Below are 22,808 nucleotides of genomic sequence, written 5' to 3' on the forward strand. Positions count from 1 at the left end.
TAGTAACTTCAAGTGAAGATAGGCTTTTGGTTTGTTTTGCATTGCAGTACTGTCTGTGAGTTTGGTATTTCTGCCGCTGGCCAGCCTTGACCACCTGTCACGTTACCACAATGTATAGGTCTTGTGTTTACACTGAATGTAAGGAAAAACACATACAAAGCATAGCGACATATCAAACAGTTCGAATTATATTACAAAACAACACATTTAACACATTGTTCTCTTAACATCAGTGTGGATTATGTACGATTACCCCTGGTGTAGACTACGGGTATTGATTTCAAAATCAACACTGATCAAACACATCCGCTGCAGTTAAGATAGAACAGATGGTTTTATGCTTGATTCTGGCATATTCATAAATCACAACATTTGTGTCCTGATTACAGACGAATCCCCAGACACACATTCTACCTGCTTATATACATGGGGGTTATGTGACTTCAAACAAGCTTGGATACATCTCAGGTGAAGCTAGTCTCAGGTGAACTTCTAATAGTTGCGAATTGCAGCCGGAGTAGAAAAGACACAGGGGCTGGAATTGTGGAGCATACAAAGGAGTTTCTTGACTGTTTGTGTTGCACTGTCAAGTGGTGTTCCATGCAGGGTCTCGATTACAGTACATGGTACAGTTGTTCGGTGCTATTTGAGAAGCAGCAAGTTGTTCAAAGAGATACTAGCAAATTAGGAAACGCTACGATTCAAGACGTGTGTAGTTTGCATAACAAAGTAATAACTCACTGATTTTATATTTATAGACAGAAATACAGCAGCAAGAGTCAATTGCACTGTTAAATGATTTTCAGAACCTTGGTACACAAATGCTCTATTCGAATAATGGAAACATGCAGGTACTAAATGGCGCAGTGTACCCACACACCATGGCATGATGTTGGTAGACGGGCAAGCTTAAAGGTTTATTTTAAAACAGAATTCAACCTGACACGTGTTGCCCTGACAAAACATCTTAGCTAGCCCCACACCTTCTTTGATTACATTAGCAATTAATTATAGAAACAGACTATATTTATTTCTTAGCAGACACCCTTATCCAGGGCGACTTACAATTGTTACAAGATATCACATTATTTTTACATACAATTACATTATTTTTTTACACAATATTTTTACATACAATTACCCATATATACAGTTGGGTTTTTACTGGCGCAATCTAGGTAAATTACCTTGCTCGATGGTACAGCAGCAGTGTCCTCCACCTGGGATTGAACCCACGACCCTCCGGTCAAGAGTCCAGAGCCCTAACCAACGCTCCACACTTTGTAGACCTAAAGGTAGTAATATGACTTGCCCTTTGTTAGCCACCACTTCTCTTACCGTTGAGACCATTGTTTTGAAAAAAATGAATGCTACTGTAAATCAAATCATCCTTCATGTTTGTCCATGCCTTGCTGGAGTCCCCCATGCTTTTCTTTCACATTGGTCATCATGTATTAAAGTCCTCCCAATACTGTCTTTCACCCCTTTCAAAGGAATGTTTAACTCATTCACTTGGTTCATAGTAAGTGGGATTTTTACCTTATATATTTTTTTTTTGCATCCTGTGACGCTATCAGAAGGGGATCTGGTATAGTAACCAAAGAAAGGGTTTAAATATTTAGTTATAATATTGTTAATGGAAAAAGATCTGAATTAAGAGAGATGCAAAACATTAATGTTCAGATATCTAAGCTGTACTGAAATAATACCAAAGCAGACAGATATGTTTAGATTGAGCAGAATCATGTACTAGTTATTATTCCATACCAGACCCTGAGCCAAAAAGCACAACTGACTTTGTTTCAAAATCCCTTTAAAAAAAGTAAAAGCCAAAACACTTAAAGCAGCTATAATGTCAAGGCACTTGACATTGGAACTGTAGACAACCATGTACCTTGCTAAAAAAAAAAAAAAAGAACTATGCCACCTGCCTGATTTATTTCCCCTCACTTAGATGCCTGTTATCTCCTTGTACACTCAATGTGCCCAATAGTAATCACTTATATATACCATAAAGGGTCAAATCAAATAAGAACAGCAAACTGCATATTAAAAAAAAACAAAAAAACTTTTAAACAGGGCATTTTAAATATAAATATTATGTACAATGTACATGGCTTGTCACTGTTTTTATACCTGTCTACCCAATTGGATTTGGCATTGCCCGATTGCAATTGCAAACAGTCTATCAGAAATGGGGAAAGCAGATGGTACAATAACAAGGGGCAGTTATGTAGGTAGGCTGCTCAAAAACACTGGTCACCAGAGTGTATGAGAAATGGCAAAACAAATGGAAAGTGGTCAGAGACCACTGTGGCTGCAAACAGTTAGCGATGAATACAGTCTTTACTAGTTGAGTCACTACAGGGGACGCACTTTATTCAAATCAACATTTTTACCTATAAAACACAGTAATTGGTGGATGCAAATGACTTAATGGGCTTGTGAGCTCGCGGGAGTTTCGATCTTAATATCGGGCAGCAGGTTGCAGCTGGTAATGATGTCCATTTTCTCAGAGACAGACTTGAGGTCATCCAAAATGAGACGGATGCTGTGTGAAGCGTTGATGATACCGTTCTGGGAGTTATTGAGGAGGCCGGTAGTCATGCGGATCTCTCTGGAGGCATTCTGATAGACCTGCTTCACTGTGGTCGTGACGTCGCAGTACAGGTGGGAGTTGCTCTCCTGCAGTTTTTGCTGCAGCAAGGTGGTGCTGCCGCAGCGGCTGCCTTGTTCAAGTCTCAACGCTGGCTTTTCTTCAGTGACGGCTGGGGAATCTGCAGGGCTCCTGATTAGTATCAGCGGTGGCAGGCCCTTATGGATTGGCTGCTGGTGTTCCTTCTCTTCCCCCAGACTTGTCACTTTCTCACTCTCTTCATCGCTATCTGTTTCGGAAGCCTCTCCCGGCACTTTAAGGCCAGATGGCGGAGCTGTTGCAAGGGAGGTGCTGTAAACCTCCTCGTCTGAATCTGTCTCAGATGCCTCTCCCTGCACTACAGTCTTGTATTTGTTGCTGGCCATAGCTTCACCTGCAAAAAAAAAAAAAGTTCATGTAATGTTTTGTTCTCAATGGCAATTATTTAGAGCTATTTAAGGCTAAATATGAGTGCTTGCTTTATTTGAAGTGTATTGACACTTAAAGCGGAATCTTTGTAAGGGTAAAGAAATACCAGATGATCTTAATGCATTGTTGTTTCTTCACTGTGTGCCTCTGTGCCCTAGAGGGGCTACACAACTAGTGACAATAATGTCCGAATCGTAGTGACGACTTTTTGATTTGCACACCCAAAAGGAATGAAAAAGAAAAACGAAATGCAAAACGTTAACAAATTTGAAATATCGTCATGCTATGTTTTTACTAATGTTCTCATTGTATCAAATCTGTAGGTACTTGTCTGTACTGATAGTGTTGATGTTAGCCGTCTTTATAATAATAATAAAATAAAATAAAAACATAAAAAGTAAAAAAAAAAAAAAATTACTTAAGCATAAAAGGTGTACTTTATTAAGTGAGTATTACAGTTATACAATAATAATACGTTACTACCTTTATTTCCAAAATCCCTGGAGTGCAAGCAAATTTGCAGCGTTCAGACAAAATCACGTGACAAGGAAGAGCAGAAGAGTCATATGATAGTTACCAGCCAACGAGTGTGTAGCCCTAAGAAGAGTCAAGTAAACACATTTCATTCACGTCATAAACATTCCGAGGAGCTACCGCTGACGCTAGCGCAACCAGCTTGGTGCGTAAAGTGCTGAAACGGGAATGAAAGAGCCCTATAATAACAGTAAGCGTTTTAAACGTATTTAAACGCTGTGCAGTAAGTTAAGACAGTGCATTTATGTTATGGGGTGTACATTGCATGATAAAAGCTGCATAAACCAACGTAATACATTCCCACAAACAATTTAATTGTACCTGGATATTACTGAACCGTGTACTGTTAAAAACTATGATCTTAAAGGGAACTACAGAAGGGAACTAAATTACTGGAACCGTGGCGCGATTATTATTATTATTATTATTATTATTATTATTATTATTATTATTATTATTATTATTATCAGTAGTCGTAGTCGTAGTATTATTTAACTGAAAAACATGCTTTAGGAGAGCTGTGGGATTAGTTAAAACCGAGAGAAAAAACGTTAAAAGTCCTCATTAAAAATCTAACACATTTGTACTTATTATAACTTGGTAACATTTGATAAATGTGGTGCGTGGATGTAATGTTGTCATGCAGTCAGTGTATTCGAATACATTTATTAACATCCCTGGCATTTTATTTCTGTTCCAGTACTCATCAGAGTTTAAAGAGAAATGCAGAGCAGCAGATGCAATGCAGGTGGATTACCTGGTGCTGCAAAAAAGCTCTAAAAACAATCCATGATGATCTTAATGATGGATCAAATCAGATCAAGCCAATGTCATTTTGGCTCAAGTGCACCAATTGGGGGGGGGGGTTGGAAAGCACTTGAAATGTGAGATTATATTCATTTTATTTGCGTAGGTCTTGAAATAAAATATGGTCAAAGGTCATCAAAATGGGCAGAATTCTTTTTTTTTCTGCCAGTTAACCCTTTAGTACCAAATAAATGTGTCTTTGAATAAATCAGAACACAAGCTATGTTTTGTAATTTTATACATTTCCTTTAGACTTAACTTTTGCGGTAAACAAAATTAAAGTGATCATAACAATATATAATTTAAGAGAACATTTAAATAACAGGTTCATAGATGGCAGTTAAAAATGTTCCAAAAAATTAGAAAGTACTGTCCTCAAATGAGAATAATGGCACTTAAAGGAGGCTGTGTGGTCCAGTGGTTAAAGAAAAGGGCTTGTAACCAGGAGGTCCTCAGTTCAAATCCCACCTCAGCCACTGACTCATTGTGTGACCCTGAGCAAGTAACCTCCTTGTGCTCCGTCTTTCCGGTGAGATGTAATTGTAAGTGACTGCAGCTGATGCATAGTTCACACACCCTAGTCTCTGTAAGTCGCCTTGGATAAAGGCGTCTGCTAAATAAACTAATAATAATAAAGGGGTAAACAATCATTTTGCATGCCCTGGCACCATTTTCTCAGTCATGGGTGGTTAGTGTATTATTATTATTTGTTTATTTAGCAGACGCCTTTATCCAAGGCGACTTACAGAGACTAGGGTGTGTGAACTATGCATCAGCTGCAGAGTCACTTACAATTATGTCTCATCCGAAAGACGGAGCACAAGGAGGTTAAGTGACTTGCTCAGGGTCACACAATGAGTCAGTGGCTGAGGTGGGATTTGAACTGGGAACCTCCTGGTTACAAGCCCTTTTCTTTAACCACTGGACCACACAGCCTCCTTATCAACTACAACTACAAATGGAGGAAATGCCTACTCAGTATTTGGTTAGCTAGAGTTGGCTCTACCCTTTTTTTTTGCATCCTCTGCTGTAAGGCAGCCTCAATTCAATGACACAATCACAAGGTGATCCCATATAGTTTAAACCAAAGAAACGGTTCCAATATTTAGTTCAAATATTGCTAATGGAAAGAACAAAAACAGAAAAAAAAGATCAGAATTGATTTTTTTTTTAATGAGATGCAAAACAGAAATACCTACTTCATAGAACATTTAAAAAAATTCTGTGTGTATCAAATCCTTTTGGACCTGCAGAGTTGTACAATTTTGCTAATTTTGAAGTCATTTTGTATCCCATTTTTTAATGCGGGGCCATCATTAGACAGTATCATCTTATCAATTCATCTCAAAATGCTAAACAACAAACTGAAGACAGAAGTTGTTTAACCCTTTCAGACCTAGGCAAATCCCATTTACCAAAATATATGTACAAATTAATTTTTGGCCTGTTCTCACGTATACTCAATAAAGGAGTTCATTTTTAAGTTGTATTACTTAATTTCGCATTCTTCAGCTTGGCAAAAATAATTCAGGATGCAAAATATGAAAAATTAGCAAAATTGGACACCGTTACCATTTTCTTTTTACTTTGAAGCTCCGTGTGAGAAGCCACAGTGAGCGAGCAAAAGCACCATGGAGAACGGCGAGAAGAGACAGAATAAGTGGTGGTCAGAGGGAGATACTTTTGCACTGTTGGCCCTCATTGAAGAACTAGGACTGGTGAGGGAGCTGGATAAAAAACGCCAACGCAACGACTCCCACTTCAAGCGGCTGAGGTACACCCTGGCCAAACGCAACATCGATTTCACCGTCAACCAAATCCGGAACCGGTGGAAGAGCCTGAAACACAAATACCGCAAGATCAAGACAGCCGGCTACCGGAGCGGTGCCGCCAAACTCACGGCGATTGAGTCTTTCCGTTACTTTAAGAAGCTGGATCGCATGCTGGCAAGGAGACCCAAGCCGGCGACCCCACCCCATTTAGGATGCGACAACCTGGTCGTGCTTTCTGCCTCTGAGCTGGAGGACCATACAGACAGTAAGTTTTTATAACTTGATGGAATATATAAAAGGGGACAAATCCATTAAAAACACCTTTCATAAAACTGTCAGTAGTATAGAATAACCCTTTACACTGTGTCTCTAAATGCTGTGTATTTACACATAATACATGTATGTACACATGTATTTACGAAGTAGCTACTATGTAAATACACAGTAGTTAGGAGACACTTAATTTAAAGCATTACCAGATGTTATAGGGCAATCCTGGGCAGCCAGGACACCACAGTTTAGACTTCACTATCTTCAAGGATGTGTTTTATTTTAATTACTTTACCTTTATTTTTCTAGGAAGTCACTTAAGATTAAGAATCTCCTCTATGAACAGAACCTGGCCAAGAAGACGGCAAACACAAATCACTATCATATCACACACTCATCATCCAGTTATAAATATTACACCATCAAAGAGCACAAGAAGCATTTTGTAAAACTGCATGCTGTTACATAATTATCTAATTATCAATGCAGAGATACCAAGATTCTAAAGCTCTTTCGGTAGATCAGGACCAGAAGCAATCTAACTTTTTTTCTTCTTATACTTTAGGGACTTCAAAATATACAGTATATCAGTTCAAATGGTTTGTCCAGTCCAGGTTTACCTGGCAGGTCTTTTCATATCGTCACAGGTGACCCACAGCAACCTTCCACATCGGTAGCCTGGGATCCCCCCACCAATGGCCCAGAGATGGATGTCGCTGAGGAAGACATTAAAGGTCCTCACGCGGTACCCTTGGGTCTCAAAACCCCTCCATGGGAGAGTGGGGAGGAGATCGTCACCTTGGGGCCTGCAGGGGAATACTTGTACCTTGTCAAGACTGGGCAGCAGCAGCTGTCCCCTGCACAGTCCATAGGGGGCTCCACTGGACCCCACTGCACCAGCTCCACACCCAATTCGCTTGGTAAGTCAGTGTTTCAGATTTTGCGTTTTAGTAACCTACAGATCTGTTTATGCCAGCGTAGTTTTGTGCAGCTAAAGGTTCTTAGCTATTTATTCATAAATATTGTCAAGACTACGTTGGCACTTTTATATGCTTAAAGCCTACTAAACCAATCTCAAGAGGCATAAATTGCATAGATCTCTTCTACAAGAACTACTCATAAGAACATAAGAAGGTTTATGAACGAGATGAGGTCATTTGGACCATCTACGCTGATCCAGTTTCTAGTAGCTGATTGATCTCAAAACGTTGTCAAGTTGGGTCTTAAAGGATCCCAGTGATTTAGCAATTTGAGTAGGAAATCCATTCCATGCCCTCACTACTCTTTGTGTGAAGAAGTGTTTGCTACCATCTGTCCTAAGTCATTTACATTAGCATAGACTGTAGAAAAGCAAAGGATGTAGAAAAATGTTCTTGAAGCTTCTGCAGGTCATGGCAGCTGAACACAGTTAGTGCAACTAGCTTTGGGGATCTAAGATGTACCCTAAAATTAATATTAAATTACACTGGGGTTGTGGCCATTTCCTGTTTTTCAATTCCCATTCCATTTCCTTTTTAAAATCAATACCCAATTTCAATTGCTTTGAAGGAATTGGAATTGGTGTTTTAGAAAACATAATAATTGTTGTAATTGTTCAACTGTTTTCATTTGAAGCAAAATTAATTGACCAACAGGGACTTCAATTTAAATAATGTGGTGCCACTATGAGAAACTAATGAACAGAATACTGCTAATTTGCCATTTTGATCAATGATGTGTTGAAATTGATTATTGAATGGGAATTGTAATTGAAAAACAGTAATTGACCCTAACCCTGGTTTCTACTGTAGGCTGTACAGCTATGGCCAAAAGTTTTGCTTCACCTAGAATTTTAATATTGAGACATAATTTAAAATAAAAAAAAAAACTATAGGAACATAATTTAGATTTACTTTTATTTAACATCATGTTATCAAATAAACTACAAAATGATATTGTAAAAGTCTACTGGAAGCCATAATAGTAGTAAAGTATTTCATGCTAGATTTTGAAATGTCACTTTTTCGTTAAGTATATGGAAAACTACAAAGCGGTGTGCAATTCAATATGTTGGTTAACTTAATATTATTCAACAGGTTTCATTCGTCTTTATAAAGCACAATTAGTAAATTCAATAGGGTGATGCTAAACTTTTGTCCACAGCTGTATATTGCATAGGGTGTCGTTTGTTTTCGGCCTGTAGGAGGTGCTGAAGACACCAGCACCCTAATCCTCCGGCAGCTGACCTTACTGAACCACCAACTGGAAGAACAGATGGCCGAGCAACGGGCCTTCCATTGCAGTGTGTTGGGAATGTTGGACCGGCAAATCCAGGTGCTGCAGCAGCTCTCCAGCAATACCAGGACGCCACACCGGGACGAGAGAGAGAGCTTCCCCAATGAGCAGGTCCACGGTGCCTTGGTTCACATCATGAGGGGTGTGGAGCAGGCTAGGGCCAAGGGACTTGTGGAGAGCCCGTCCAGACGGCTCCCCCTTGAGGCAGCTCTGCCTGTCTGGTCTGTGCCCCTGTTGGAGCTGAACCAGGGCTCCTTTTCCTCCTCAGCATTATCCTCGACCAATGAGAACTCGCCTGGTGCCGTGACGTCACATGGAGGGAAGGCGGAACCTTCGGACATAGCAGATCAGCCCTCCCCTGCTCCTAAAAACTGCCAGCACAAATGAGAATGCAGCAGAGGAACAATAGCAGTCAAGCATGATAGAAGTATGGTCTTTTAGGATTTTTCCATGTAGAGCAGGGGCCTCCAACCATGGTCCTGGAGAGCTACTGGGGCTGTTGGTTTTCGTTTCAACCAATCTCTGTTAATTAATTGAATCAATTATTGGCTTAATTAGTCAAGATTAACAGGTGTTCCAGATCTTTAGCCACTGATGATGTCTATACAACCTGGTGTATAGCCCGATTTCTACCTCCCTCAAATGGATGCATATTGCATAGTGGAGGTGCACCACTTAATGGAACTTTGTAAGTACACTCTTCAGTTATTGAGACTAAATCTAGGGTGTATCAGTAGGCACCATGTGTCTGCCTGTCCATCTGTATGTTGCAGTAATATCCCACACTTGATGAATTGGATTGATTCAGAAGATTGTGGTGGCCATGGAAGATGCATGAAATATCTGGTTTTCTCCTCAAACCATCTGTGCAAAATTCTGGAACGGATGATGGGTTTATTTTTGTCTTCAAAGTAGCCATCGCATCATTGTTGGGTGTAAACTACAGCTTTATTTTGGTCTTGCAGCAATTTTAAACCCTAAATTAATTTTTATATATATATATATATATATATATATATATATATATATATATATATATATATATATATATATACACACATACACATACACACACACACACACACACACACACACACACACACAGTAGTGTTCGAATGATTTACAGCAAGACTAGGGGTGAGGATTGCCCATTTTTCATCACTCAGACTCCTTAATTACTAAATATCTCAGTATCCCTGAACAGATAATTGTTTCCTCTTTAAATATATGCTAGATATTTTAATGAGCAAGACATCTCACATGTAGAATGGTCCCCTGAAATGTTCTCCTTTTTCTAGGAAAGCAGTATAACTGGCGATGGGGAGTTTGTTGCCGGAAAACTTCACTCAGATTACTTGCTCACTAAATATCTTGGTACCCCTGAATAGATCATTGTCTTTTCTTAAAAAAAAAAAAAAAAGATTTCAATCCATTTGGAGGTAGAAACTGCACTATATCGGGTAAAACATAAAAAATTCCCTTCTTATAAAGACTGCACAATGGACTTTGTAAAAGTAACACAGCACCTTAGGAACCTATCTCAAGCAGAGACTGGCAGTTGTGTCACACAGTGACTATACCACATAGAAGATTTGATATTCTGATTTGGTGCTGTATACAAGACTGTCAATTCTTCTTTCCCATCTTGTGTACAGCAATGTTATGTTTCAACGAAGACACCAGGGTGTGCTGTGTTTTCATTTTAAGCCAACCCAGTGGCCTACCGTAGTGTTGCCATTTTGTAATGTTCACAAAGGGGTTCCACTGTGAAAGTGTGCCACAAAAACAGACATGCATAGGGACATAAAGAATAACGTTGGAGTCTCAATGCAAACAGACACACACACACACACACACACATATAACTTGTTTTTTCCATCAGCAACTGGGAACAAGTTGGTTTGATATCATTTCCACCTGTGCCTGATTGTAACCAGTGCCAATTGCCCTTGACTTTTCATGCCCACTAAATTCACAAGGATGTAATCCACTGATATCAGAGCTATTGCTTTCAATGCTATAGTTTTTTTTAAAACATTTCAAAGGCACCAAATCAGTAGAAAGCATGAGACAGTGGTTTTCTCACACTCATGATTGTATGTTGGGATTTCTGCCTATAAGTGAAATGAAATGTTTACTATTTAAGTTGTTTTGCCTTTAATGGAACTATGATAGGGTACATTTGCAACACTAAAAGGCAATTGCTGCAAATATACCCTACAGTTCTATGTATCCATTAAGTGCCAATTTTTTGGAGTATATATATATTTTTTTTATCTAAAATGTTCTATATTTAACTCTATTATGATAACTTACTCAAATGTTGTTCAGCGCAAAAGTTAAGTCTAAATGAAACTGTTAGTTCTGCAAACACAGCCCTTCAGTTGCTTTTGTGACTCCCCAATATAAAATAAGAAACCGAAGCCTAAAAATGACACATTTCTTGATGTTTTCCTACCCACAGCGATGATAAGCTCCATTTTCTATGTGTTGAGCTTCATAGCCGGCGTGAAATTTCACTGGTATGATTACAGGCACGTCTAACTTGACTGTCCTCAAAAATTATTACACTTCTAAAACTTAGAATGGTAGCGTATTGATATAAAATGAATACAATTACATAAATACAGCTTGCGTTCTGATTTTTTCAAAGAAAAGTTAGTTTGGTACTTAGTGGGTTAAAGGTAAAACTTAAATAGTAGATATTTCATGTTTTCCATCACTTGTAGTCAAAATTACTATCTTATAAACCCATGCCCTTATGTGAAAGGAAAACAGCTGGTTTAAAGTACTAATGTTGGGACTACTTTAACTAGGGCAGGTTTCATAGATCCTGATTTGGACTTGGACTATCTGATGTTATCTTATGTAAGGTAGTAAACAGATATATTGCCGAGGCTGTATATGAGTTTTTACTACATTACAGGTCTGTTTTCTTAATCCTTGCACCCCTTAACAAAAATAAAAAGGGTCATCATTTCTGTACACTTCACAATGCTAATGAAAATAAAATTATTTTTCTATATTCTTTTTTTTCTTTCTTTTTTTTTACAGCAGTTAATTGAGGCAGGAATGAAACTTGTACTTCAAATTACCAATTAAGCCTCAAGTTTTAATGTTTGTGTTAAAAGACAGCTAAACAGTTGTTATCTTTGAAAAACGTCATTTTAATATGACAACAAAGCGTTGTACAACAGTACGTCTCAAAGTGAAGATTGTCCCTCTGCGGTGACTGTAACTAGGAAGTACATTGTCCGAGGTGCAACCAGGTAATTTTTTTTTTGTCTTATTCGTCTGTAAATTAAAGAAAGATGTTTGATACGTGACTAAATTCAGTACGTTTACGAATCACACTCTTTTGTTACAAAATTGTGCATTTTTTAAGCGTAGTTTCAGGTTCAGGTTTTTTTTCCAAGTAGAACAGACATGTAAACTACGTAATAAGGTCAAAGGTTTATTTTTAATTTTAAGTAAAAAGTGACAAGTATTTTTTCAACAGTATTTGTACTGAATGTGACTCGTAACCTCTTTATCTACAGAACGTGTTCAATACCAAAACGTTTCGTTTAAATAAAAACATCAGAGTATCTCCCCATCTCCGCCGCTGTTGTTGTTACAACAAACGCAGTACCCTTTTCTAACTATTCAATTACTTAATATAGTACTTTCACACAAAACAGCTTCCCCCGCCCCCTGCACATTACTTTTAAATGACAAACATTTAAACAGATTAACAGATAATGAAACACAGTAACATGCGAGTATAGCAAGCCACACTGTGTGAGCTTGAGTGAAATCCGGCACTGGTGGTCCAAGAAAATATAGGTCTATTACAAATCCCATTAGTGTTTTTTTTTTTCCTACTGTCTTGAAGGATTTGCTGTAACCCTTGCCTGGGGGTTTATTGTTAATATTAAAAATATTCGTCTAATTCCGTTTTTTTTTTTTTTTTTTTTTTTGATGGACTGGTAGCATATGTAGGAATTTTAAGCACGTCAAATACTAATAAACACATAATGTGTTATTAGTTACCGAAATTGTGCATAAACAGTGAAGTAGTTCTGGTTTGTAAAGGTACAACGTCGGTTCTGTGTTTTTAACTTCCAGAGTCATGGCAGACGAATCTCTCTTTGAATTTCTCCACATGGAGATGGTGGCCTATGTTTACAAACATCAAAGCGGGGACAACAATGACCAGGTAGGTTTAAGTTTAAAAACGACCCAACTTGCTTATTTATATACTGGTATTTGCAAAGATTTTTTTTTTTTGTTGTTGTTTTTCTTAATGTGTTTGTTAACTGTTCTTTCAAAAACTAATTTATCAACATTCCGTAATAATAAACATTCAACATCTCTCTTAAACTTTTTGAATGTGGTTTGTATTATTTTTCTTAGGAAAGGGGAAGTGCCTTATCAACTTTGGAAGGCCTAGGTTTCCGAGTAGGACAAGGACTTATTGAAAGGTAGGCAAGATAAAATATTCATGATTCCATGCACAATAGGACACTTGAAGGCAGTTCAGGCTTTTCAGCTCCCACCCCAATGCATTCTGGTAAGTGTAGTCCTGCTGTGGAAGGTATCTGAGACAGGTAAACATACCAGAATGCATCTGGGTGTTAGTTGAAAAGCCTGAATTGTACTTGTGTACATGGAGTCGTATGGTTACCCTACCTGGGGGTACAATATGAAACCTCTACGAGAAGTTATGCAAGCAAACAAAAGCCTACTGGAACAACCTTTTCTTTTTTTTTTTTCATTTAAAGTTTGATTGTGATATAGGAATAGACATAATTGCTTACTCTAGTCGTCATGGGCAGCATTTCAAATTTGACTTCCCTTTTATCTAGGTTCACTAAAGACACCCCGTCTTTCAAAGATGACTTGGATGCCGTGAAGTTTCTCTGTAAAGATTTGTGGATAAACCTCTTCAGGAAACAGATTGATAACCTGCGGACGAACCATCAGGTAAAAAGAAAAACCTGCAATATTTGTACATGTTTAGATCCTGCTGCCTCTGTTAGAAGGTAATTTAAAATGAATACTGCTAATGACAATTTTGATCAATGATGTGTTGGAATTGATTAAAAAGGAATTGGAATTGGTTTTAAAAAGGAATTGGAATTTAAAACCTTGATACAGACATAATGCAAACTGAAAAGCAGTGACTCTTAGCTAGCTGTGGCAAGAAGACTGTATGGTGAAATGATAGCAGAGCAACTTTAAATCTCTAGTTATTTTTTTTAATATTTTTTTTTACAGGGTACCTATGTGTTACAAGATAACAAATTCAGTCTCCTGTCACAGTTCTCCAACAGCAAGCAATACATAGAGGAAGCCCCAAAAGTAAGAGATGTCTTATTTTTTTCATTGTTATTCCATTTATTATAAGGAACAAAGATACTTACTGAAACTTCCCAGTGAACACAGCACCTTGTCCTGCACGATGCCACTGTATCTGTAATATTTGTAAGAAACTTGATTGGATCAGCACATACCCAGATAAGCCACAGTTGGTGTTTAGTACTTTTACAGTACCAGTGACTGCATCTGGATTGCATCAACATAGTTTACGGGTTTAACCCGGGATAACCATGGATAGGTGGTTGATGCAGTCCAGGAAGGTTCCCTAGTGCTGTGAAATGCTGAAGCTGTAGCTTATCCTGCCTGTATAAAAAATAAACATTTTAGCTTGTGCCTTCATCGTGGTTTACTGGGACATCTTCCTGCGGTGAATAAAAACTGTACAGCACGAACGGTGAACCCACTTTGTCGCCCCCAAAATCAGCTTTCAACATGCAGACACTCCTGTGAGTTGTAACGTGCCATAAAGACATTTGAAGGAGAGACAAAAAACGTGATGCCTCATCTTTGACTGGGTGCCAGAGTGTTATTTTGTGTGGTATTTAGATCTGCCCACGTTGAGCTCCGTTGATTAGACCTCCACATCTTCTTATTAATCGTTTGTCATTTTCTTTCTTCCCTTGCCAGTACTTGGTGTACACGTGTGGCATGGTGAGAGGTGCCCTGTCAAACCTGGGTATTGACAGCGTTGTGACTGCAGAGGTCTCTGTCATGCCAGCCTGTAAGTCAACACAGTTGCTTTAAATCCCAAACTCAGCCATCAGGGATACGCTAACCCAATAGCAAGTGACAGTTGAGTTAATGTGGAATGGGGTATTTGTTGACCCAGCTCGCACCTCTTGCTTACTGAATGTCTTTATATCCCTGGATTGGTATTTATCACATTTTCAAATGCATGCTTTTTAATGGGCCATATATCTATTGCAGTGGCACTCCCAGATAGGACTAATGCAGAACAAATGTGTGATACATTTACGTGTTTCTGCATGTAAAGCAACTTGGATATAGTGCATAGAACACAAAACTATAGCCCTTGTGTAAAACACAAGGTGTGGTCTCTTTTAAGGGCTGTTTTTTTTGTTAAATTGTTTTATACAGATCTTTGCATCTCAACAATTACAAAAATGTTATTTTATTACTTTTAAAAAATCTTTATTATTTTTTTATATGAGTGTTGATGAGTAATGTGCATAAAAAGCTAAACTATAACCCTAAAGACACGCATGGTTTAGGGTAAAACATTATATTGTGACACTAAAGCATTAATCAGTTATGATAGCATTGTTTCTTTTGTTTGTTTTTTTTACAGGCAAATTTCAAGTCGTTATTCAGAGGTCCTAAAAGTCTGGTCATGCCAAGACAGGCTTGCATAGTTGATTTACTTAAGAGCCCCTTTGGCTTTCCAAAACCAGCGGCTCCTTTTTGTAGCTAGTTTTACTTTGCACACTAGTTACAGGGTTAAGGCAAAATTTGAGACACCTGCCATAACAGTGTCAATAGAGGACAGTACAGATCTGCAGTGTTTAAATTGTTCTGACCATCTCAGCTTTCTACAAATTGTCTTTCCCATCTTGACTGAAATTGAAACTGAGGGAGGCATATATTATACATGTCAGGGATAGCATTTGCATAACAATCATTTGCTCAGTAGTGTGTGCAACATCCTTTTCCATTTTTATTTGTCCATCCATTGTAAATTCATGTTAAAGATGTGTCTTAGACAGTAAGGAACCTAGCAAACTAAAAGTGCTTGCAACAGCCACTGGAAATAATATTTAATTACACAATGCATTTTAATACCTTTTTCAGACTGTGGTGTATTGTGATCTCCAGTTTCAAGCCGCATTATAGAAGCATGGGACAGGTATTCTAATATTCTGTTTTGAAATGTTGACAAAGTGACCGTGTTCCAATGCATTCATATAACAGAATTTTTAAATGTTTAAAAAATATATGATGCAAACACTTCCAGATGCCCACACCATAATTATATTTAGCACATGCCTGCCGTCAACCACAATCTGGAAATACTAAACAAAGACTGCTACACTGTTATTGAAACATACTGCCGTGTATTTTAAAAATCTAATTAGTAGAGTTCTTTATTCATTGTATTTGTCTTTAAGGATGTCAATATGGGGGAAAAACAAAACATGTATAAATAAATAAAATTGACTGTCTAAGGGGTTTGCTACAGTTTATACAATCTGTTGCTGTATCATTAAACTTTAAAGTCAAAATAAGCAAGGCCCATAGGTCTCTCTCTCTCTCTCTCTCTCTCTCTCTCTCTCTCTCTCTCTCTCTCTCTCATATTTTTTTGAAATATTAAGCCATTAAGTTTTTTTAACATGTTTGAAATTCCTGACATTCTGTTTTTGCAATATAGATGCTATGTTCTATTGTTTACCCCATTTTAATGAAAGGTGGCATTGTGTGTTAAAAAATACATTAAAATGTTACAGGAAAAAAAAAAATTAGGTGGTCTTTTTAAGGGCTGTTATATTGGTTTGTGCCACCAGGGGGCAGTGTAGCATGAGGCATACATACGGCTGCCATAGCTTTACATAGGTCTGATAATGCAGGTTGCCAATAATCGCAACAATTGCAAAAAATGTTATTTATTTTAAATGATTGTTATTGTCCCTGAAAGCTGCTTTTCATAAATGAGAAACCTAATAAGAAAAGCATTGTTTATGGATGTGCTCATGGTTCATGGTGAGTTGTTGGTACTAACACATGTAATATGATAGGGGTATGTTATTGATTTGACTGTCTCAATTGACCGGGGGTTAGACAATCTAAATAGGGCTCTTTATATAACAAGGGTATGAAAGTCAAACATATAGCAGTGCAAGGAAGTGTCTGTAGTGTATGTCTGTAAAACTATGTGGTCAATAAGGAGTTTATTTAGATCACTTCAATGTGTCTTTGATAGTTTATAGTTAATTAATGTACTTGTAAAGTATACTGTGCTGTGAAAATCAACAGGATAATTGGCTTTACCAAAGTAAAGAGGTTTGAGGGGGAGAAACCCAGCAAACAGCAAAACAATAAAAGGTGTGAGAGTGTGGTTATGCTAATGAGAAAATAGTAATGCATCAGAAATTAGACATGTTGTTTTGTATATAAAGGCTCACCAGTCCCTTTTATAAAAGGCTATGTTACTTACAATACCTGGCTTTCTGTTTTAGGTTCAAACCTCTACGTATACTCTACACTGTTAGTATGTTTCATGCCAAACTGTTTTCCCTGATGCTGTTTCTGGAGTCTGCCTGCTGTCATGGTTCTTTATGTGTTAAATAACCTGCACTGTGTGTAATTGTAAGGGCGTGGTTCTGAAATGCTGGATTTTAAAAAGCATACATCTTCAGACATTTTCATTTCTTTAGTTTGGGCAAAAATAAAATGTATGTTACAGTTTCTTCAGGTAACAATTGCTGATGTGCTTGTAAACTAGTCTGTAAAATATAGAAGTTTGTATTTTTTTTGTAAAATAAATAGCATATCAGGCAAAATTACAATTGTTATTTGTGTTTTCATTTGAGGAAATTGATTTGACTGTACATCCGGTTTCTAAAGTTAAATGGTTTTGCATTACATATGTTTAAAATTGTGAGCTGTACCTTTAAAAACTATTTTAACAGCAATTGGTACTGCTGTATAACACACCATACACTGGAGAGTATCATCCAGATGTATTTTTATACCCTAATATAGCAAGATTTTTCCATTTAATAAAAAGTGTTGATTATGCCAGGGAGGTCACAGTCTAAAAGGCAGGCAGTGGTGGTTCTCCAAAAAACTTTTTGTTAACCAAGCAAGCTTTTGTAATGCAATTGATTGTAGAGTTTTGAGTTATTTTTAGTATGAATGATTTAATGTACGTTTGGAAATAATGAAATAATATCCGTACTTTTCAGTTGATTTATTATTAATTGATCTTCGTACTAAATCACAATATTTTACTTTAGTGCATTAGCTCTATATTTTACTGGAAAATGGGAACATGTTGATTTTTGGGGTTGTGTTTTTTTGGTTTTTAATAAGAATCTACTACAGTAGGCTAGCTTCTCATATCTATTTACTCCAAATTGTCAAACACACTATTTAACAAAGGAAAAAAAAACACAGGCAATAAACGACTTAGACATTTAATTTAGAGGCTTGGACAGAGTTATTTGTTGTAGACATTTTATTAGTGTTTTTTTATCCTTTAAAAACCATCTCATTGTTTAAACACCAAGTGGCTTTTCCCAAAGGAAGTGATTAGTTTCACTCAGCTTGCCTCTTTATCCCTTTACCTAAATAAAAAAAAAAAAAAGTTTCTGTCAAGATATGCCATAATTGGTTTTAGTTTTTGGAATCTTTGCTGGAGTACCTCTATACAGCCAGTTTCAAGGATATAATTAAAATGTTACACTATTTGTAAAGCAATCGTTTGTCATTAAAAGCAGTTATTTAGATTTGATCGAGTGTGCAATAAGTACAACAGGGCCTAAATCAATCAAGATCTCTCCAAAATGCTGTTGAAAGAAAGAAAAAAACACAATGTTTTTTTTTTTTTTGTAATTTTGTTTTAAGTTGATAATTGGGGTACAGACAATGATAAAGCTTGCTTTTGCTGTTCTGTCTTTTGAGTTTAAAAAACAAACAAACAAAAAAAAACCATTATAATCCCAGTCTGTTACCCTGATGAAACACTAGCAGAACCATTAGCAGACCACAACATTACCAGTAACTGCAGTGGATGCCAATTAAATACTACATAGCGGTTTTGTACCATACTGGCACTAATGCAGTGCTGGAGTCAAGAAAGATTTAATAATGTATTTCTGTTTTAATGACAACAAAAGTTTTCAATTGTAGTTGAAGAAACCTGCAACAGTATCGTGACTATAAAACAGTTTTAAAAGAGTTCTGTGAGGTTTATATTCCCTCCAGCTCTCAAACCTGCTTTCCCAAACATTCAAATGTATTTTTTTTTATCAGACCGAATTCATGTGTGATCAGACCCACGAAGAAACGATGCCTTTCATTTCATGTAATTGATTTTTATTACTAATCTACAAAAACGAGCCTGATAACTGATCTCAGTTCCCATGGCACGATTTCCCATGATTAGCAATAAATTAAACCCAAGGGCGCAAGCAACAGATGCACAGAGGGACCGTTCTTTTCATTGCATCACTGACCAGCCTTAAGTCCAGGGGCAATTATTGCTTCTGTCAAATAAAGTCTGGTAGTTCATTGATTGTATTGTGCAAACGACAGTGTGCAGAAGCATGGGAATGCAGGCCACTGCTCTGCTACCCAGCAGCTGTTCACAGAACTGTTTGCCTGTAATTGGGGGTGGCCAGATAGCGTTCAGCAACAAAGAATAGGGGTTGTGTTGTTTATAGGCATTGCTCTCAGTCCCTGAGCTGTGTGAGAATCCCTCTCTGTCTATTGTTGTGCAAATAGAACTCTAAACATCGGGAGAAAACAGAGGATGCACAGACAATGTTTGTGCCACTACATAAACACTCTTTTTACCCAGTTATCAAGAAAGCAATCTGCTCGTCTTTTTTTTTTGCATTTCCTAAAAAGAGGTCCATTAAATTAACAGGGGGGTTATGCTTTATGCACCCACGCTAAAAAGGACATCTATCGCTTTGAATGAACACTCTCTCATAAAAACAAAATCGCACAAATCCGTTGTTGAAATATATATCAACATGTATTCAGATGGAGAAATGCATAAGCAGATGAAAAAGAATATCTGGTATATATTTTCATGAATTTCATGACACTTTAAATGCATTGCCTTAAGCCTGGATCCTAAGCTTATTACAATTTGTACGAAAATAAGTCAAGTTCTCCTGTGTTATGGTTAAGCTATACGGTTATGTATTTATTTGATATACATTTTATATATATATATTTTTTCCTGGAATTGTGGCAAAAATAATGATAAACAGTAAGTCTCTCTTTCATCATGCAGTCAGATAGGTAGGATATGCAGATGCAGTATCTCCAGATATGGAATAATATATTTTTCATACAAGTGAGAATTAAAACTGCTGAATCATGTTACGTTAACATATTGAATTACATACCGCTTTGTAGTTTTCCCATATACAACAACAAATGATTTACAGCAAGACTAGGTAGGGACTGTATTGCCTATTCTTCCACTCAGACCCTTTACTTAGTAAATAGCTCGGTTTCCTTGAATAGATCATTATTCCTTGAATAGATAAGTATTTAATGAGCAATCTGTCTCAAGTTCAGTGGAGGCTTAAATTTGATTAATTAACAACATTACAAGCAATGGCGATGATTTGGAACAAATGCTGCAGTGTTCGGATACACTGGCTGGCCGACTGACACAAAGCCTAAAAAAACAAACATGAATGTTTGTTGCCACCAAGTGGTGGAAAACCATTATTGCAGCTGTTACAATTCTGAACCAGGGGAGACCAAATAAACCAGCACTTGAAGTTGATCACGCACTGGTATCTCAAGTGCAGTTTCATTTAACATCTAGTAAATTAAGAAGCTTGTAATGCTCTTTGACAAATATATTTACATTCATAAATATCTGTCAAACAGTTTTACTAGTTTCTTGTAGTATTTCTTCCTAATCTTAAGAAGGGGGATGAAATGGCAACTAAAGTTCATTAAGGAGAAGCAAAACTGATTTTAAAACCTTAATTACTGTACTTTCTGCTCCCAGGCTTAAGCAGTAACCACTAGGCTACACTGTTGCCTAGTAGCAAAAACTGTATCTTCAGTGATCACAGCAAATGCTGTTCTAATGCTGTCAGTTAAAGTCACCAAAGCAGCTGATTCTGACTGAGGGCGGGTACTGCAGCAGAAATGACAAGGGTGTGTATCATTGGGGTTTGGCTAAAAAAATGAAATATTTGCTACGAAAGTTGTTTTACTCCCATAGGTATGTACTTGCCTATATCTACATTACTTTTTCCAAGCGTATCAAATCCTATGCAAGCCCGTTTTTTTCTCCAAGGTCATGTTTCTATAGGGTGGGGTGTGCCACTCAAACCAGCCCCTTACCCCCAGGGCTCACAAATCACACCAATAACCTGATTATCAGCTAACTGTTTTGGGGGAGGACTGATAACACAGCCTGGGAGTTTGAACCCGGTTGGTAATTTTAGCAAGTACAGATTGTTCTTCCTACTCGTAAAGTGAGACGTATTGCCTTATTACAGGCACTGAAATAATTAAAAGCAATTACTAGTAAACCATTATTAACAATTATAAATAATTATAGCCCTTCTTCCAGCAAATGTTTGTAATTAATAATGCAGCTGTATTTTGATGGTTTTTTTATTTATTTATTTTTTATACTTAAATAATTCTTACCAAATGGTCTGTAATGGCAATGCAATGGTAGTATACTGGTGTGCAAAGTGGGGGTTACGGAGAGTCAGTAATGGTGGCGTGACTATGATTAAAGGGGTAGTTCTGTAAAATAAAAATAAAAAAAGATAGAACATTTTAAATAAATACATAAATGACAGCTAATTAGTCCACCTTGCATCTGTTGTTTGAATTTGAGCGCCACACATAATGAATATATTTTTCATTTCATTTTTTTTCCATTGCTTTCTAGGAGGAAAAAACATCATCCTCATATGAGGTCCTGTGGCAAAGCGCCCCGCCCCTGTGTGCATTTGTGTTATGTGTATGTATGTATGCGTGCGTATGTTAATGTTGGTGTATAGATTGGTACACGGGATATAAACGGGTCTGTGTTTCACGTGTGTTTAAAGTGTAGATTTGTATTTGATTTGCACGAGGAGAGCACAAATCACTTCACGTGCTGGTTAAATGTAATATGTGAGCACGGGGTTGCACAGAATTAATTCACGTGCTGGGATTCAAGTGAATAATTAATTAGTAATTGAATCCCAGCACAATAGTATATATAGACGCACATTTCTTGCACTCAGGGTTGGGTGTTCGGAAGAGGAGAACGGGTGAGAGAGAAAGGAGTAAAAGTAAAGTAAATAGAAAGATCGTAAACGTAAAGTGTTTGTTCTCACCGTGTCTGTTTGTCTCCGTGCACCGTTTAAGTGTTTAGTCGTTTTGTCTGTCTGTTTATTTTGGCGTCAAGTGCCGTGTCCTGTTTTGTATTCCATTGTTCAAACCTTTTATTTGTTAATAAACGCTGAGTGCAGCCATTGCACTCAGCTCATCATCACCACCGTCTGTGTTTGAATTCCTTCCTGCTTCCGGTCTGACGCCACCCACTCTGGCCGTCTTTGTGACAGGTCCTCATGCATTTGCGTCTTCCATATGTCCTCATGTAAAGGACATCCCCATATGAGGTCGGCACATATGAAAGGGTTAAATAATATCATCTTTTAATATTTATCGTAATGCTAAACAACACACTGAAACAATCAAAAAATGGTTGCAAAGTAGGAAAACTTATGGAAAAAAAATAGGAATGTGGCAGCAGACAAGTTTATTTTGCAAATATAACCCCTACGGTAGTTACATTTAAAGGTGAAACAAATACTATCATCAATATTTCATTTGCAGCAACAATTTCCCTGACACCCTTTGTTACACATGTAGCAGTCTCAAAATGGAAGGTTTTGGAGAAAGCTTGTCATCTTGAATTACTTGCTGCACAGATGGCCCGTGGTGGGTCTACGCTGACAGTGCTGTGGCAGGTATTTCCAGTTATTGCCTCAGACCGTTCCCTCCGTGCA

The 22,808-nt window shown here is 37.4% G+C and overlaps 2 protein-coding genes across 7 annotated transcripts; one reads left to right on the top strand and one right to left on the bottom strand.

Moving 5' to 3' along the window:
- Nucleotides 1-1,903: 1,903 nt before the first annotated feature.
- On the bottom strand, nt 1,904-3,637 carry bloc1s3 (biogenesis of lysosomal organelles complex-1, subunit 3). The gene is made up of 2 exons (XM_034025446.3): nt 3,548-3,637; nt 1,904-3,029 (listed from the first exon to the last, which is right to left on the bottom strand). The coding sequence occupies exon 2, from the start codon at nt 3,019-3,021 to the stop codon at nt 2,434-2,436; it is 588 nt and encodes a 195-aa protein (XP_033881337.3). The 5' UTR covers nt 3,022-3,029; nt 3,548-3,637; the 3' UTR covers nt 1,904-2,433.
- Nucleotides 3,638-3,654: 17 nt separating this feature from the next.
- Nucleotides 3,655-22,291, top strand: LOC117416047 (trafficking protein particle complex subunit 6b-like). Of its 6 annotated transcripts, none has more exons than XM_059026666.1 (7): nt 9,161-9,409; nt 12,829-12,919; nt 13,117-13,184; nt 13,569-13,686; nt 13,981-14,064; nt 14,710-14,803; nt 15,392-17,603. In XM_059026666.1, exons 2-7 carry the CDS (start codon nt 12,833-12,835, stop codon nt 15,421-15,423), a joined length of 483 nt encoding a protein of 160 aa, XP_058882649.1. In that variant the 5' UTR covers nt 9,161-9,409; nt 12,829-12,832; the 3' UTR covers nt 15,424-17,603. The 6 variants fall into 6 exon arrangements, 5 of the variants coding, with proteins under 5 accessions (XP_058882648.1, XP_058882649.1, XP_058882650.1 ...); XM_059026667.1 differs by lacking the exons at nt 9,161-9,409; nt 15,392-17,603 and adding exons at nt 11,855-11,990; nt 21,701-22,291; XM_034027074.3 differs by lacking the exon at nt 9,161-9,409 and adding an exon at nt 11,855-11,990.
- Nucleotides 22,292-22,808: the final 517 nt, after the last annotated feature.

The sequence above is a fragment of the Acipenser ruthenus genome, chromosome 7 (assembly GCF_902713425.1).
Source record: "Acipenser ruthenus chromosome 7, fAciRut3.2 maternal haplotype, whole genome shotgun sequence".
Taxonomy (NCBI): Eukaryota; Metazoa; Chordata; class Actinopteri; order Acipenseriformes; family Acipenseridae; genus Acipenser; species Acipenser ruthenus.